The 18638-nt window shown below is 39.6% G+C and overlaps 1 protein-coding gene across 1 annotated transcript in view; it reads right to left on the bottom strand.

The window, feature by feature from the left end:
• NIPAL2 (NIPA like domain containing 2) overlaps window positions 1-18638 on the bottom strand; it is a 102111-nt gene that overhangs the window by 7640 nt on the left and 75833 nt on the right. The window contains exons 6-8 of the mRNA XM_003782456.3: window positions 10655-10751; window positions 4272-4407; window positions 2154-2242 (exon numbers count right to left, since the gene is read on the bottom strand). Of these exons, the coding sequence (XP_003782504.1) occupies window positions 2154-2242; window positions 4272-4407; window positions 10655-10751 (322 nt within the window). The remainder of the gene's footprint in view (window positions 1-2153; window positions 2243-4271; window positions 4408-10654; window positions 10752-18638) is intronic.

Genomic DNA, 18638 nt, shown 5'->3' with positions numbered 1-18638 from the left:
AGACCACACTTTGTATTCATTCATCTGCTGATGGACATTTGGATTGCTTCACATCTTGACTATTGTCAATAATGCTGCCATGAACCTAAGTATACAAATAACTTTTTTAGACCCTACTTTCAGTTCTTTTGGATATATACCTAAAAGTGGAATGGCTGGATCATAAAATAATTCTATTTTTAACATTTTGTAAGACCTTCCATACTTTTTTCCACAATGGCTGTACCAGTTTACATTCCCATCAGCAGTATATAAGAGTTACAGTATTTCCATATCCTCACCAACACTTGTTGTTTTCTGTTATTAATAGTAGCCATCCTTTTGGGTATCAGGTGATAGCTCATTGTGGTTCTGATTTGCATTTCCCTTATGATTAGTGATGTTGGACAAAGTTTCATATGCTTGTTGGCCATTTGTGTATCTTCCTTTGCCCATTTCAAAAATCAGGTTATGGGGGGGGTTGTTGTTATTGATTTGTAGAATCAAAGAGTGAAATATTTTTAAGACTCTTGATAAAAACTATGAAACTCAGTTCCAGGAGGGCAGTACCATGCTGAGAGTGCCTGTGATACTGTAGCCTTCCTAACACTGACTATTACAATAAAAAGAACAAAGATTTCACTCATTTTGTAGACAAAACATGGTGTCTCATTTTAACACACTGCTGACTAGTCACAAGTTACCCAGTAACATGGATAGTTTCTGTGTAAAATTGCCTGTCAATAATGGGCCAAGAAATTAGAGGCATTACATGATTCTATATTATAGGCAACTGAGAGATGAGGAGCGGAGAAAGAATAAAATAGGCTGAATTTGGGACAACCGGGAATTGAGACTGGGGGAAATGAATCAGGGGAACAGCTGCTATATTAACTGTAAGCTATACTTTTTCATGGAGGTAGAGAGGAGAAATTAGTCAAGAAGCTTCATCCCATTCCATGTGCCCGTGATATCGGAGGAACTGCTATGACTCCCAGGTGGTCCTAGGCTCCCCAAATTATCAGTTACTCTGTATGCCAAGTATTAGGACCCAGCCTTGCTGTCCTAGAAAATCTTCTACATTCATTACACATCATTATGCACATTAATTAGTATTAACTATTAGGCTGTATGTTGTTCTTATAACTCTTTTTGGCCTTACTTTCCTTTTCCAGTCATTTTAGGACATGCCAATATGTAATCTCATTTTCTTTAATTAATGAGCATAAAATACTAAAAAAAAATAGAGGTCATGAGATACAATCTTTTTTTTTTGAAATACAAGTGTTAATTTTGGGCATAAGAAGAGGCATTAATTTCTTTAAAAGGTTTCCCACTGATAGTCACATTGTTTTCATGAAATAAAAAAGATGACCCAATTAGGAAACAGAAATTATTACCTCCAAAATACACACACTTACACTGAGAAATGAACTCCCAAGAGAAGGTGGTAAATACATCAAATAAACCAATGAACTAGGGCATGCCAGTACCAAATTTAGAAATGGTATACTTGAATATATTGTATTTCAGTTTGGACCAAGTTTCTAATTTATACTTTTTAATACTGTCACATCTGACATGTTTTAAAATGTTGTCCATAAAAATAAAGGAACTGCAACAGTAGAAAAACAGAGGCCAGAACAGTGATGGTTTTTATTCCCATCTGTGAGGCCTTCTGGAACACTGAATTGGGTTTTAGAGCCTACTCTCTGATCAAGCTGGTAGGCATCTAGGAAAAGCTAGTAGAATTGGGGATGTTTAGCCCAGAGAGAAGACTCCCGAGGACATGTCAGTTGCTTTGATTATCAGAAGGGCTGGCAAGGGAAAGACTTCAGAAAGCTAAACTAAGACGAGTGTCTTGAATTCACAAGAAAACGAATTTCAGCTCCAAAATAAGGAAATACTCTGTAACAATCAGAACGCTCCCAGTAATGAGAGTGATTCAAAACAGGACTGAGCTGCCTCAGGAGGCACTGGGAGAGAGCACTGGGAGCCTCCATACAAAGTAGCATAGCCTGGCTTAGAGGATGTCATGGAGGAAAGTCAGACACCACATGGAGGCTAGGGGGATACTGACCTCAAAACCTAAACATTCCTTGATGCTCTCATTTGCTCTGAGACAAAAGCCTTTTGTGCTTAGAATCACCTATGTACAAGAAACCAAAACTCACCTGCAATAATGGCACTGGTTGTAAAGAAGATATGGTTAACTGGCACCACCGTTGTTGTATTGTAGAGTTTCGTGGCTTGATTCAGGAACCTAGGGCAGAAGGCACTTACTGGGGCTCTGGCTTTAAGAGATACTCAGCAAAAAGTTAACAATAACTTCAAGAAACGCATGTTCTTTAGCTACAACTACAAAGGGAAAGGAAGTGCATTGAAAGGGCATTTCCAATCAGCAGTCATAGCTTATATGCATCTGATGTATGAGATCAGATGTCAGGTTTTATGGTCTGTTTAAACCAACAACAGTAACAATGAAAAGCAATTAATCATATTCCGAGGCCACAGAAGTTTGAGTTGGAAGTGATTCAAGCTGCTGGACCAGTATCACACTCGGGCTGATTCATTAGGATAGGACCTAGAATCTGTTAAATATCATATCTGGGGAATAGTATAGCTATCCATTGACATGCCACGTGCCAAGAAAGGAGATGGAGAAGAAAAGGAATGTTTAATGTTTCAAAAACAATGCTCAGTGCTCCAGCTGCAGCGCACATGTGGGAGCTCAGCTTCTCACTCTGGCCACCAACATAAATTCAGCTTCCCACAACTGTGCTGTGCTGCCCTGTCAGGGACTAGACTATCTTCTGAAGTAGTAAATTGCACTGATATCATCTGGGCACTTTTGGAAAAAGCACTAATGCTTAGGTTTTACAGAGTGATTGAAAAAAAAAATCTTTGTGGGTAGAGCCCAGGTCATGTGTGTATGTGTGTGTGTTTACATACACGTGCATAGGTATACACAAAGGCATGCATACATGCAGATACATGTATACACACATACACGTGCACAAACAGACCTGTAATTTTACAGTTTTGGCCCGGGGCTGGGCTTGAACCCGCCACCCCTGGAATATGGGGCCGACGCCCTACTCCTCGAGCCACAGGCGCCACCCCAGACCTGTAACTTTAATGGGCAACGAGAACTGAGAACCACAGCTCTACAGTGTACCCAGTGCAGGGACTGAAACAAGGGTGATAGGATGCAATTTCCCTTCGATTGCATCTGCCTTTCAAATTTATAAAGCATAGAACAAAGCTACTAAATCTTAGAAGGTACTGGAGCAGTATCAATTAATTCAGAAGAAAAAAGAGAAAAAACAAGATAGGAAGATTCTAGTACAGAAACACACTTAGTCTCCTAAGGGAATGATAAACAAAACAGTGACCAAACCTTGGGTTTCTCCGCTAACTCCCCACAGACCTTGTAGCAGGGCCTATATTCAGCCTGTAACAACTGGACTTTACTTCTAGCACCTGTAACAATTGGACTTTACTTCTAGCACTCAAACACTCTTATTTTGAGTATGAGCTCTGATTTCCTAGTGGAAATCCTGATTTCTAGGATAGTGCTTTTGCATAGCATTTTGGGATGAACAGAAAACTTTCAGGTCAACTTAAGAGAGCCTAGCAGGCAAAAGCACAATCCTAACATGAAATGGAGGGGAAGTGATTGGAGCAGATGGGGGTGGGGTGGGGTGGGAGAGAAGAACAGAAATTTAAAATGTTCCATGTCACCACTACTAGGCCCCAAGAGAAACATAAAGCAATCATTCTGCAATCCCACGGGTACAAAGAAAATTCTGGCCAAAGATGCAAAGTTCTGGGGAAAGGATTTCCCTCCAGGCCAAACGTCTGGTTTTGTCCATCTCTGGGCAATTAACGAGCATGAGCTAAGAAACGGAGGTGAAGGGTTCATGTATTTCCTATATTTAGAATGAAATCCTGGATGTGGACCTGCCCCTTTGATTTATTGCTAATGACAACCTGTGCATGATGGATATTAATTACAAGCAGAAGAGCATCAGGAAAGTATCAAAGTGCACTTAGCTGGATTAGGGCCACACTTCAGAACTCACAAGACATGAAGGCAACGCTTAGTAAAAGTTAATATTGGACGCAAAGGACAAAGCAAGGCATGTTAGCGGAGGATAAGCTAGCTGCAGGCCCTTCACCCTTAGAAATCAGTTGTAGCTCACTGTAATCATCATGAAGCCCACGAAGACTCATGCTCAGAGAAGCACAGGAGGGCCAAAAGCTTAGCGAGTATGTAGACGCTAACTTACTTGACTTGGAAAACACAAGACGCTACCATGATGATAAACATGATATAGAAGATGGGATAAGTTAGTTGCATTTTATCCATCATAGAAAAAGTGATCATGCCTGAGACAGCTTTTACTGAAATAACAGTCAATGAGGCTGAAAAAGAAAACAAAGAACACAAAGTACACACTTGAGATAGAATTAAAATAAATATCTTACGTTTACGTGGTAGAGTAGCAACACGCCAATTATGCTTTACGGATGAACACGGTCAGATGAACACGGTGGCGGGAGGTGTACGGAGGATGTGACATTAGGCAAGCAGTAGCCCTGCAGCTCAAACGCTGTGGGACTTTAAATTTGCCTAAATCGGCTAAAGGTCTGCTGAGACTCTGGGTGCTTTTTATCTTTGGAGCAAGGTGCTTAGGTTCCAGCCCTGACTATTGAAAGAACGCTAAGAAGGTGACAATTACCAGTCGGTGGGAAGGACAAAAACAATGGGGGAGGGAGGTAGAAAGGTCAGAGTCTCCATGTGACATTAAGGGGAAAAGGACTATTAAACCATACTGAGAACTGAAAAACCCAATAGATGACAAGACTGGAAAGTGGCAAGCAACTCACTCCCTGAGTTTGCTAAGAGCTGTACAAAGTCTCCATGTGTGAGCCTTTTTGTTAGTCCTTTAACAAACTTCAGGCGTCTGCTAGCCAAAATTTCATTAAAAATACTTTTTGACAAAGATAGTAACAGGAAGCAGGACCAGGGCTGAGGACTCATTTTTCAGAGTCAACCATAAATCTGGGCTTTACATAAGCAATATCTGTTTATTTTCTATGCTAAAGAGACACCCATCCCTTAGGAGAATAAATTTTCCTTAGGTTCCAAATAACAATTAAGAAAAAGTAACTTGATAAGGTTCTACCACTATGAAAGCAATGGGGAGCGTTTTCTGGTAACACTATTTTCTGTAGGAGGAAGATAAAGCTTTCTGTCCTGTATCCCTTCAAGTTACTGTTACAAATAATTCCAAAATTCAGCTGAAACCTACAGGAAGTTCAAAAATAATTTTTACATGAAATTAAATAATCATAAGTCAAAGGCAACGTGAAAGAGAAATACTCTCTTTGTTGCCATTTCTTTGCAAAGGTACTTTCCACATATAAATATTCTAATGAATGTGTTTAAAATAGCAGATAATGGCCAACCAGGAAAAGAACGTCCTATAATTTCCTTCTCCAAAAAACTGAAAATATACTTTAACTTGAAGGGTACTAAGGCACATTTCCAAGTTAGGCGTTTTCTTTCAGTTAAAAGTCATAATTAACTGAAGAGACCAGGTGAGAAATTCTAAAAACAAACCCCAAATCTGAACAAAGAGGCCCTTACAATTAGGCCCCTCTCCATCTTAAAATATGTGTTGACTAGATCCTTCACCGATTTCCTCATCATTACCACAATAGTCATAGCTTAGCTAATCTAGGAATTTTAAACATTTGTAGAGATCTGTGTGTCGCTTGACAGTTGAAGTTTGTAGGTTAGCTCTTGAGGGACCTGAATTTCCTCCTAAAGACTTCTGAAATTAGAGCACAAGGAAGTTAGGGTCTTGTGGTCTGAACAGCCAGGTTTCCCAGAGGGCTAAGTAATAAAGAAGGAGTTGATCCCACCATTCCATTAGCCTCAGAACCTCAGGATTGCAAAAGACCTTAAAGGTCATCAATCTAACCACCATCTGATCTTAAATTGTACTTATATACAAAACTAGAATTTGTTATTAAACTTCTAAACAAGCCATCAATATCTACAGTTAAGGTTTTTAAAGCATGTGTAATTGTTAACTGATTAATTAGTATTTATTGTAACTGTACATTATTTCTAGGCTGGTGTGGAGGAAACTAAGTTTTTTGGTGGGGAGAGGAGGTTGATAAGGACAGGCTGAAATACAAAACTGTAATGCAGTATCATTTTAATGCTTCATACTGAAAAATAGAAAGTACTTATGAATGCAAAGTAAAAAAGGCCAGAGGAAACCACATCAAGATACGCGTATTGTCAATGGTTATCTCTAGCACTGAGAGTATCAATACATTTAACATTCATTTTTAAAAATCTATAACAGTATATACACCCCTTGAAAAAAGTTTGGAAATGTGGAAAAGCCTGGAAAGGAAAATTAAAATCACCTGTAAACTCAATGCTCACTCCCAAATCGTGGTTAGTGTTTGGGCACATCATTATCTATCTATAAATACAAATAAATCATGACATGTAAATTAAATAGTGTTTACTACTTAGGAGCCTATTTTCCAGTGTACACTACTTAGGAACCTATTTACCATTGCGTATTCCTGTAAAGGATGATTGTTATGGGCTGTAAAGAATGTCTTTGAGTGAATGTACAATTTACTTGTACAACTCCCTATTTTTTGATACTTAGATTGTATCCACTTTTTTCTATTAAAAATGAAGCCATGATTAATATTCTTTTAAAAAATATTCTTGAACATAAATCTTTGTATATCACTCTTGCTATTTTCTTAGGAAAACCACCTAAAGGGGAATTATTGTGTTGACAGCTGCTATGAAGGCTTCTGAAATATACTGGCAAGCTGTCTTCGGAGAGTATCAGTCACAATTTGTCATAGTGTGCTAGAGTGCTCAATTACACGGGTTTTATATTTTGTGTATCTTTCTGTAGTTTCCTAATTACCAACAATACACATACTACTGTCATCATTATAACAATACCATTTTTCCAAACAGGTGCTGACCCATTTTTTGAAATTTGGTCCTCTCAGTTTAGTCTTAGTTCTTCATCAACAGCTCCTTCCAAAACCTTTCCCAGATTGACACTGATGTCTCCTTGTTAGGACCAAAATACTTTATTGATTAATTTGGCTTCAACAACCAGAGTGTGATAGGATAGAGAATGACTTTCCTGTCCCCCAGATTCCTGATCTGTTGAAAGGACCACACTGGGAAGCTTTGGATTTTTTAAAGATCACAGCTACAGGCAAAGGAGACCACTCACAAGAAGCCGGATTTCTTTCTTCCTGATGCCTTCAATTTCTATTCCTTTTCTTAGTTCTACTTTTTATCTATTGCACCAGCAATATATGATAGCAATGAAGTAAAAAAAAAAAAAAAATTCCCCCACATGCTTTATTACCTCTCTTTCATTTCCAGTTTTTGCCTCCTGTGTGCTTTTAATCACAATGAATGTCGATACCATGTTCTGTGCTACTTTTCTCACTATATATATAAAATAATATAAGTATTTTTCAAAGCTGCTACATGATTTTAATAATTATTTTAGTCAGGAATGATCATTGTGAAACACTCAAAGAGCAAGATGAGCAAAGGGAAGAGCGGGCATCTTTTTTCTCATTTCTTACTGTAATGAGAATACTTCTAGTGTTTCATCATTAAGGTTTTTATTAGCGATGAATATGAAACTTTAACACAGCTTTTCAACATCTATTGAGAGAATTACATGTATTTCCATTTTTAAAGCATTTTTCCAGCTTTATTGGGGGTATCTTTCAAATATAAAATTATGTAAATTTAAGGTGTACAATGTCATGACTTGATGTATTATATGTATGTACGTATTGTAAAATGATTACTAAATCAAGTTGGGTGACATATCTTTCACTTGACATAGTTATCATTTTTGTGTGGTGAGAATATTTGAAATCTACTCTCAAGCAAATTTTAAATACAATGTTCTGAACTATGGTCATTGTAGTGAATGTTAGATCTCCAGAACTTATGCATCTTTTTTTTTTTTGAGATGGAGCCTCAAGCTATCCCCCTGGGTAGAGTGCTATGGCATCACGCTCACAGCAACCTCCAACTCCTGGGCTCAAACGAGTCTCCTGCCTCAGCCTCCCAAGCAGCTGGGACTACAGGCGCCCACCACAGCGCCTGGCCATTTTTTGGTTGCAGCCATTGTTGTTGTTTGGCGGGCCCGGGCTGGGGATTCGAACCCGCCACCTTAGGTGTATGTGGCTGGTGCCTTAGCCACTTAAGCCACAGGCGCCGAGCCAACTTATGCATCTTATAACTCAGAGTTTGTATCATTTGACTAATATCTGACTCATTAACATGATGAACTACATTAAGAGATTTTTTTTTTAAAAAAAAGAACACTTCTTTGGTTCCCAGAATTAACTAGTTAGTTAATTAACTCAAATGTTTATTGTGTGCTTTCTATGCTCTGTCCTAGGTAATTTACTTATAGCATAAATGAGGGACATGGTCTGTGTTCTCAGAACTAATCTGGCAAGGAAGATGAACTCTTAACACCATATAAACATCTACATAGAATATGTAAGTACAAATTGTTATGAGTGTTACAAAGAATTCAGTTTTATTAAGAACACTTGGTTGTTGAGTATGATTTGCTCTGGATTTTATTTTCTAATATTTTATTTGGGATTTTTGAATTAATATTTAATAGTGAAATTAGTTCATAGTGTTTTTCATCTGTTCTATCTTTTTCAGATTTGGGATCAGTATTATCTGATTATGTTTTCTAAAACAGCGAAAGCTTTCTTCTTATATCCTCAGAGAGTTCTAACAACATCAGGATAATCTATTCCTTAAGGGTTTGAAGACATTACATTTGGAATGCTATAGGCCAGGTTCTTTTTTAGGATGTAGTTTTTAATGTACATTTATTCCTCTACAGTTAGTTCCTTTAAAAAACAAGCAATTTATTCAAGTCTTCATATATAGGTATGTTTTTATATGCATATTTATTTATTAATCAATTTAACTATATCTCGTTTCTATTTGGGGGTAATTATGATTTTTCTTTTGCCTCTTTTTCTGATGGAAGATCATTTTTATCAGTTAAATTTCAAGAACTGATTCTTCGGTTTAGTTATCCACCCATTACTTTTCTATTTTCTTTTCTTTTTTTTTTTTGAGATGGAGTCATAAGCTATCACCCTGGGTAGAGTGTCATGGCATCACAGATCACAGCAACCTCAAACTCTTGGGTTTAAGCAATTCTCTTGCCTTAGCCTTCCCAAGTAGCTGGGACTACTGGCCCACGTCACAATGCCTGGCTATTTTTTTTGTTGCAGTTGTCATTGTTGTTTTAGCTGGCCCAGGCCAGTTCGAACCCGCCAGGCTCGGTGTATGTGACTGGTGCCCTACCCACTGAGCTATGGGTGCTACCTACTATTGTATTTTCGATTTCATTAATTTTTGCCTTTTTAATTAAATGCTTTCTGCTTTCTCTTGGTTTTATTTCAGGTTTTTTTTCTAACTTGTTGAGTGCTTCATTGACTTACATTTAAAACAATCAATTTTCTCTGACTACAGCATTATTCATAAACTTGAGGTTTTAATATTATTTTGATAATAATTTAAAAAATATATGCTGCAATGAAATCTTGGTTTCTACTTTACCCAGCTGCAGAAAGTATTGTTATTATAACATTTCCTGGTGGTAGGGATTTATTGGTTTCTATTTTTGTTATTATTTTTCTGTTTTTATTTCACTGTGATCCGAGAATGTGGTCTGTCCTATTTCAATTTCCTGGAATTTATGAAGAATTTCTTTATGGCCAATTATGTGATCAACTTTTATAAATGTTACACAGGCACTTGAAAGTAAGTTTATTCTTTGTTTTCAGGATTTAGAGTTCAAGATTAGAGGTTCAAAATCAAGTATTCAGATTCCCTGTCTTTACATATTTTTCTATCCTACTTGTCTTCCTTGAGCTGAGAGAAGTCTTCTATTTCCCTTATATTTCTCTTAATGTAGCTTTGCTTTTTTCTGCAGATTTTCTATCACATACTAGATATGATATTCTTGAGCACTGTGTTCTTTTTATCAGGATAAATTACCCTTTTTGGTCTCATTTAATGCCTTCTGCCTTAATTTTAATTCAGTAGTATCCTGACCCCCTGTTTTCATTTACTTTCAATCTGAGTTACCTTGTTGTGGATAAACTTATGTATGGAACCAAAACAATACACAACCCACTACATATTACACAATATGCAAGGGCCAATCAGAAAGACTGCAGGCCCTCGTACCACTGAAACAGGGTCCTGTTCATCGTGGAGAAAAAGTATCAGGGAAGGGGGCCCTCAAGAGGCTTGATGGCAGCCTTTTTTTTGAGACAGAGTCTCACTTGGTTGCCCTGGGTAGAGTGCTATGGTGCTATGGAATCATAGTTCACAGCAACCTTAAATGGCTGGGGTCAAGGATTCTCCCTCTCAAATAGCTGGGACTACAGGCACCTGGCTAGTTTTTCTATTTTAGTAGAGACAGGGTCTCACTCTTGCTCAGGCTGGTCTCAAACCCCTAAGCTCAAGTATTCTACTTCAAATCTTGTTTATGACCTAGCACTACTCCATTAAAGAATAAGAAGACAAAATATCCCTTACCTAGAAGCGCCACCAGGGTTAGCAGAATCACTATGTGCTTCATTCCTTTTCTTTTATGGCAATATAGGAGAATGCAGAAAATTAATATTTCTAGAATCTAGAAATGAAAAAGATGGAAAAGGGTAAGTTCTTCTTCACAAAGTCTTCAAAATGGCACACTTCTCTTTCTGACTTTGTAGCAGTGCTTGCATGAGAGAGGGTGACGCAGTTCCTAAGGACAATTATCAGTACACATGAACAGCCTAAGGCACCTTAGCCATCCAGACCCAGATGTCTAACACCACCTACCTACCCCCTAGCAACCTCCCTGGGACTCCAGTCTCACTTATCCAACTGTCCATGAAACATTTCCATGTGCTTGTTTCACAGACGTGCCACACTCATATAGGCACCTGCTCGATTCCCTCCCTTCCCACATGTTCCTCCTGGGGCCTTTGTCCCTCAGGAAGAGGCATCACCAAACACTGTTGCACAAGTCAAAACTCCTCCCATTCTCCTCACTCCCCACCATCCTTTCGCTGGACAGCTGCATTAGCTTCTAATTCATCTCTGATTTTACTGACGTTTCTCTAGGACCCAGCCATTCAGTAGCCAGAGGAATTATTTAAAGACACAACTTGGATAATGAAATATTTAACTGATAGAGAACATACATGGTATACATCTAGGTGGTTAGAGTGGCAGGACAAGTAATTCACATGCCCTCTACCTGATCTAAGAAACAGGACCCATCAACACCTCTAAAGCTTCTTGTGTGCCCTCCCCAGCTCTGTGTCCCTCCCCCACCTCCCCAGGAACCACTATGCTGAACTGTGTGTTTATCGTTCACTTCCTTTATAGTTTATCACACTTTTATGCATCTCCAAACACCTTGTTTATTGTTGCATATGTTTGGACTTATAAAAGTGAAATTATACTTGCTTTCATTGCTTGCCTTTTTATTCTGCATTATGTTTATGAAATTTATCCAGGATGAAACATGTAGTGAAAATATAAATTAGACCCAGTCATTTCTTTGCTAAAATATCTTATGGTGTCCTATCCCATTTAGAGTAAAATCCAAACTCCCTCCTGAGGACAAAGCCCCAGGAAACTTCTCAGGCCTCATTTCGACCACTTGCCCCTGCCTGGTTTGCCCTGGGCCAGCCACAGTGGCCTAGTTATTTCCTTTTTCTTTTCAGTTCTTCGTGATCCTCAGATTGCGCCCACCTTTGGGCCTCTGTACTTTCTGGAATGCTCTTTCCCTGATCTCTGCACAGTGGCTCCTCCCAGCCACTCAGCTCTCAGCTCAGATGCCAACTCTCTTAAGAGTTCTGTAACTCTTCTGCTCTGAGAGCCACTGCTCATCCTGTCACACCCCCAGCTTCAGGTCGCTGGGGAGCATTTGGCCATCATCTGGTGTGTTTCTTGTTCGTCTGCTTATGTGTTTTCTGTCTGTCTCCCCCATTGGGACACCAGCTCTGGAACAGGGACCTTACCTGCTCTGTGTGCCTGGCACACAGTCAGCTACCCAGTAAGTATTGATGGGATTAATGAGTAAACCACACCTCGAGTTCATTACCTTGCCAAAAAAAAAAAAAAAAGACCTGATATCTAAAACTGAGTATTCAATAAATATTAATTGACTGAAACTCTAAAATTTTCCTACCCTTATGAAAACTGGAGTGTAATTTTGAGTTCTCAGTTTTATTTTTGTTTTAGCTTTTTTTTTTTTTTTTTTTTTTTTGCCATTCTTTGGCATCCCTGCAGTGAAATCATAAATATGTGTGTTTACTTTCCTGATGTTAGGTAGGTAAAAGTTATCATCACTAATATTTTTTTCTTAAAAATCGCTAGAGTTAGAGATTTTATTATTTCCAAGACTGCGTTCTACTTATCAGGCCATCTCTAAATCAACTTAAATCTCTGTTTCTATTCAAGGTTTGGCTTGTTGGTTTGTGTTTTTTCCTTTAATCCTCTATGGGCATGGGAAGTCACAGTCCCGTATCTTTCCCACTTAAGAACCTTTTATGAAACACCTTAATACGGAAATCGAATCATCCCTTTTTTTCACTCTTTCCTTCTGGTAAATTAAACCAATTATTTTAACTTTTCCTTGGAGGACTTATTTGCCAGGCCTTTAACTGTGTTGTGCTACAAAAACTATTAAACTCCTATCTCTTTGCCTTCCCTGAAGCTGTCATCAAAACACTGGGTGTCCCAGGCTCCATGCAACTCACCCGTCATTACCAGAAATATCCCTGGAGGCTTGGTCTTAACCACAGGCTTCCATTTTTCAGGAGAGACAATTAAAACAATTCACAGGGGTGTTCAGGACCACTGTATTCCTTGAGGAAGAAAAGTAAGCTTTTCCTACACTAAGGCACTGAGATGTTGGCTAAATCCATTAGCATGGTGATTATTCAGTTTTTAAGGGAGGATAAAGGTAGTTGCATTAGTTCTAAAAATCGTGTTTGACTTTTTTTTTTTTTTTTAACAAATTCTATCTCTGTGGCTTCAGATAAATAAAACATGAGCTCCCATTATTCACAGAATGATATAGTTACCCTAGTTCTGCCTTGTAGCAAGAGGTCACACAGCTCCCAGGAATAAAATTTTTCAGGCAGTATGAATTAATGTTAATGTTTTTTCTAGGAACATTTTTTTCCCCTCTCTGAAAGCATCAATATTAAAGAGGCTGTGATGTGTGCAGGTTGCCGAGCCCCAGAGGAGGCTGTGTTGCTGATTGCAGTATCAGAGGTCAGAAATAGTAACAGCACTTCCTGTGTGCCCACCGCACACTGTGTACTGTCCTCGGGGCTTTGTACTAATTCCCTGAATCCTCACAATTACCTTGGGAGGTAGACACTATCTTCACTTTACAGGTAAATAAACAAAGCCTCAGAGGGGTGGAATGATGCAACTCGGCGGGCAGAACAAGGGCTCCAGTAGAGGTCTGTGTGCCCATGGGCCTTTGCAAATGTGATTGAGGTTATGCACTTTAATGGGCCCATGATCCTAGATTATCTAAGTGGGCCCAATGTAATCACATGAGTCCTTAACAGCAGGGAAGATCCCCAGCTGCAGTCTCAGAGAGATGCGATGTGAGATAGACCCAAGCCAAGGAATGCTGCTGACCTCTAAGAGCTGGAAAAGGCAAAGAAACAGATTCTCCCCTGGAGGCTCCAGCAAGGCACGCAGCCCTGCCAATGCCTTGACTGCTGTCCAGCGCAGCTCGTGTTGGACTTTCGACCTACAAAATTGTAAGATGATAACTTCGTGTTGTTTTAGGCCACAAAGGTTGTGAAAATTGGTTATGGAAGTAATAGGAAACTAATTCAGGTTTTGGTACCTGAAGTGTTTCCAGAGGAACGGAATTTTCAGGATGAGTTTTACGCATTGATTTAAGATTTTCTGGACACGCTCTCTAATCTAATTAGATGTGAAGGCACTAATCACCCTGTTTTCAGAAGTAAAAAGGGCATTGGCCATCCAAGGGTTGGTATAGCAAAAGAGACAGACAGAATTTCACCACTGGATGCCCCACTTCCAGTACCAAAATCTGAGCTGAAGTTTACTTCACCTCTCATCAAGCTCTCTCTTGGAAGAATAGCCTTGTTTGTTTGTTTCTTTTGTTTTGTTGAGACAGTCTCACTCTGTCACCCAGGCTAGAGTGCCCTGGTGTCATGATAGCTCACAGCAACCTCAGACTCTTGGGATCCTCTTGCCTCATCCTCCCAAGTAGCTGGGACTACAGGTGACTGCCACATGCCCAGGTTTTAGAGATGGAGTCTCACTCTTGTTTGGGATGGTCTCAAACTTCCAAGCTCAAGGGGTCCTCTCACCTCAGCCTCTCAGAGTTCTGGGATAATAAGTGTGAGTCACCATGCCCAGCAGAAAGAATAGCCTATGATACGACTTCTTTGTCCAAAAGAAATGAGTTTTTTTTTTTTTTTTTTTGAGACAGAGCCTCAAGCTGTCCCCCTGGGTAGAGTGCTGTGGCATCACAGCTCACAGCAACCTCCAACTCTTGGGCTCAAGTGAGTCTCCTGCCTCAGCCTCCAAGTAGCTGGGACCACAGCCACCCGCCACAAAGCCTGGCTATTTTTTGGTTGTAGCCGTCATTATTGTTTGGTGGGCCCAGGCTGGATTTGAACCTACTGCCTTAGGTGTATGTGGCTGGCACCTTAGCCATTTGAGCCACAGGTGCTGAGCCAAGAAATGAGCTTTCAACAAGTTCTAAGGCCAAAGATCTGGACAAAGATTTGATCCTTGCTAATCAGCTTTATTAATTCTGTGTAGATAGGCGTTTAGTGAAGTGTATTGCAGTGTGCGCCCCAGAAGTAGACAGACTGGATTTGAATCCTGGCTCTGCCACTTTGTATTTATGTGACCTTGGACAAGTTATCCGACCCCTTCTCCCTCAGCTATCAGATGCAGAGGGTTTAACAGTGCCTGACTTGGCTAGGGCCATCAGGCAGGTAAGAACAGAATGGAGTCCCAGCTAAGCACAGGCTAAATCCTCACAGTGAGTGTCGGCTCCTACAACTGCCGAAGTGGCCGCTCCTGAGACATACCAGTGCTGTCTACCTGCATTCAGACAGTAACACAAACCAGCATCATGGCGTCATAGATTCTGATGTCATATAAACACATCCAGTTTTCTCCCTTTAGGTTTTTAACACCTGATGTTGGGTTCTGCCACAGCTCTGCCAGAAAGGCTGACTGAATAATTTACTTTGGGGTATATAGAATTGCACCAAACAATAGGCCTGGCCCTTGCTTCTGCTGATTTAATTTTTTTGTCTGGTGGAGAGAAAATGAGCACTCTGCACATTATTTTGTGAAGGATTTTATGTTCATAATAGAGCTTTCAGTTTGAATAGTCTTTTGGAAAATCTGGGTGGGCAAAATGGCCATGAATAAGCCTGCCAAAGAACATGAAGTAATTGAGGCTTAGGGCTGCGTTTCCTAATGTGGGTCCTGCAGACGCGTTCATAGGTATTACTCAACAAGAAGTCTTCCCAGAAAAAGGGCCTGATGGTCAAATAAGCCTAGGGCATGCAGGATGAACAAAATTAAACCTGTCTCTTTGTTAAAAGACTTCTACTTTGTAATATGCTAACAGAGATGATGAAGTTCTCAGAGGGGGCCATGTTTTGCAGCATGTCTCCAAGCTATTTTGACCTTGAACACCCCACTTGTTTTTTGCTTGTTGGCAAGCATGGGGGCTGGGGGACTAGCCATCTGTGGATGAGTAAAGGATAGTTCATTCTTCTGTCTCATTTTCCATATCATCCCTTGAACTGCCAATGTCCTTTTATCATTAAGAACAGAGTGATTAGTGCCTTCACTTTAGTGCATTTTAGACTTCTCAAATCCTTTCCTTGCAAACAAGAATACCAGATAGAAGAAAAGCACCTGGGCCTATCTCTGTGAGGCTTCCACTTAATGTAAGCCTTGAAGGTAAAACAGACATCCACCTGGATCAGGCAAACTCATGTGACAAGGGGACCATATTAGCCAGTCTGTGATGCAATTTTATAATCCCTTTTTTGAGCAATATAAAAATTATTCAGATTTTAAATATAGTGGAACCTCTGTAAGTTGGCCACCCAAGGGACTGTAACAAACTGGTCAACATACAGAGGTGGTCAACATAAGGAAGTAGGCTTCCTGTACTGACTTGTACATGTGGTGCATGTCCTGTCTGTGAAAGTTAGGTCAACTTAAGGAGGTGGTCAACTGTGGAGGTTCTGCTATATTTTTATTCATTTGTAAGTTATCTGATCAGTCCCCAAAACCAATTTAGGTGCTATTATTTATACTAGGTGTGACACATAAACAGGTGCAAGACGTATCAAAGAAGAGTCTTAATTACTATAATTATGATCTCTGCTGTCGGTTATAACTTGCAGAGAAAGCACAGAATCTACCACATCTGAGGATTAAATGTTATTTACTTAGATGTTTAATAGATTCAAACTAAACTTTATCTCATGATCTTAGTATATAAGTGATCACTTCTAGAGTCTTTATAGATGCAACTATACAATTGATTAAATTCCAAACTAATGTAATGTAGATTTATTCCCCTTAAAGTCTATGGTGTTATTCAAATGTGACTTCATTAAAGGTTGATTTTATGCTATCCTATAAGTATCTAGAATTATTTACATGTTTCTCTGTGACATGTACTTTCAAATACACTTTCATTATCTTAATATGGTTTTATAGAAATACAGGTCTCTCCCAAGACTGTAAAATTCTTGTTACAGAAATTCTTTTTAATAAGCTGGGTGTCTAATCAGCACAGAATGGATAAGTGAATAAATGAATGAATGAATTTAAGAGTTGACTTTGGAAAAGAACAAAATGCGATGAATTTCATAGCTCCTTCTGTAGAAATATACTGTTTTCACCTAATGTGCACAACCTGAGGGTGTTCAGCACACCCCTTGGGTGAAGGGCTCAACTACAACTTGAACTTTACCTTGGAAGTGAGAACAATGTATCTTAAAAATTTGTACCCTCATGTTAATTTGAAATAAAAGAAAAGAAATATACAGTTTAATAAAAGTGCTTTTGATCTTTTCAATGTTTTCTCTGGTGTTAAAACAGCATGAGCTACATCATCATTAAACAATGCTGTTTATTCCAGGAAATAAGTCTTGATGCATCTTTAATCTCCAATGGATTCAACTCAGGCTATTAATTTTCTGGTCTTGGGCTATGTGACCATTTTCTTACTGGATGAAGAATTTGTTTTGCCTTTAGGCAAAGAGTAATAATGTGTTGGTAGGACTTCAAGTCTGGACTATCATGAAATATTCAACAAAGTATAAAGAGCAGAAGTAAGTCACAGAGATGGAAATGCCTTCTGGTGCTTATATTTGATCAAGGAAAGCTGGAATACTTAAAGGATTAAGTATGGTGCACAAGGAAGAAAATAAATGAGAGAGAGGTAGGCAAAAAGGATGACAGAGACAAGAAGGCTAAGCTGAGTTGGGAAGCCCAACCCTAAAAGTTGACGGAGGCAGGAGGTAGGGAAAGAGGTGGGAAGTGACAATGCTAGTGTAGAAATAAGGTCCATGAGAATGGGATTTGGGGCCATAGCATGTAAGGAAGAGGTATTTAAGTAGCAGGGCACTCTGCTGATGGGCTGATTGGGTGATTGCTTAACCCATAGTAGTTCATATCCCAAACAAGGTCAGGGTCTTCTGGGTTAGAACAGACAGGTAAATAGACCAAGAGACACAATAGCACAGCGCTGTGTGGCTAGAGTGGCTAAATGACCAGATTTGCTTTTTAGGAAGATACTTGTGGCCACAGTATTGAAAATGAACAGTAGGGAAGACAGATTCATTAAGGGACTGCTGTGCAGAGACTGTAAGAAACATCCAATAGCACAGGAGGAGGGATGGGTAATGAGGATGTAGGCAAAGTCTTGGGTAGCTCAGGTTTCCAACACAAGAAGCTGAGTTAGAAAATATAGGAGAGAAATGGTTGAGGGGAGGAATGTTTAGTTCAGTTTTTGATGTTACATTTGAGGAAACTGGGGGACATCCAGACAGAAAGGGGTAATAAATGGACAGATGAGCCCGTAGGTCAGGGGCTCAGGAGAGGCTTGGAAAGGGGAGGTAGGCCTGGATTTGGAAGTCTTTATAAAGGAGGATGAGGGTGGGCAATGGGATCATTCTAGAAGATGTTGGAAGAACATGGAGCATGAGCAAACACAAGGGGTTGGCAGAGGAGGAAGAGGTGCCCAAGGGCCTGGCACAAGTTAGTCAGAGAGGAAAAGAGAGAAGTAGGGAGGAAAGAGCTTTGAGGAGAAGACGATGGACCCCGGAGTAAGTGCTGGACCAAAAAAAAAGCAGCGCTGCTTGGCAATTCGTGGGGAGGGATTTACTAGATTAGAATGAGAGAGGAGTGAATGGGAGCTGAGGAAAGTGACAGAGCCACCAAGAGTAAACTATCTGAAGACACTTTTGGTGGCAAGTGGAAT

Source organism: Otolemur garnettii, unplaced genomic scaffold, assembly GCF_000181295.1.
Source record: "Otolemur garnettii isolate 467f Iridium unplaced genomic scaffold, OtoGar3 scaffold00004, whole genome shotgun sequence".
In the NCBI taxonomy this organism is placed as follows: Eukaryota; Metazoa; Chordata; class Mammalia; order Primates; family Galagidae; genus Otolemur; species Otolemur garnettii.
This window is presented reverse-complemented; position numbering and strand designations above follow the sequence as displayed.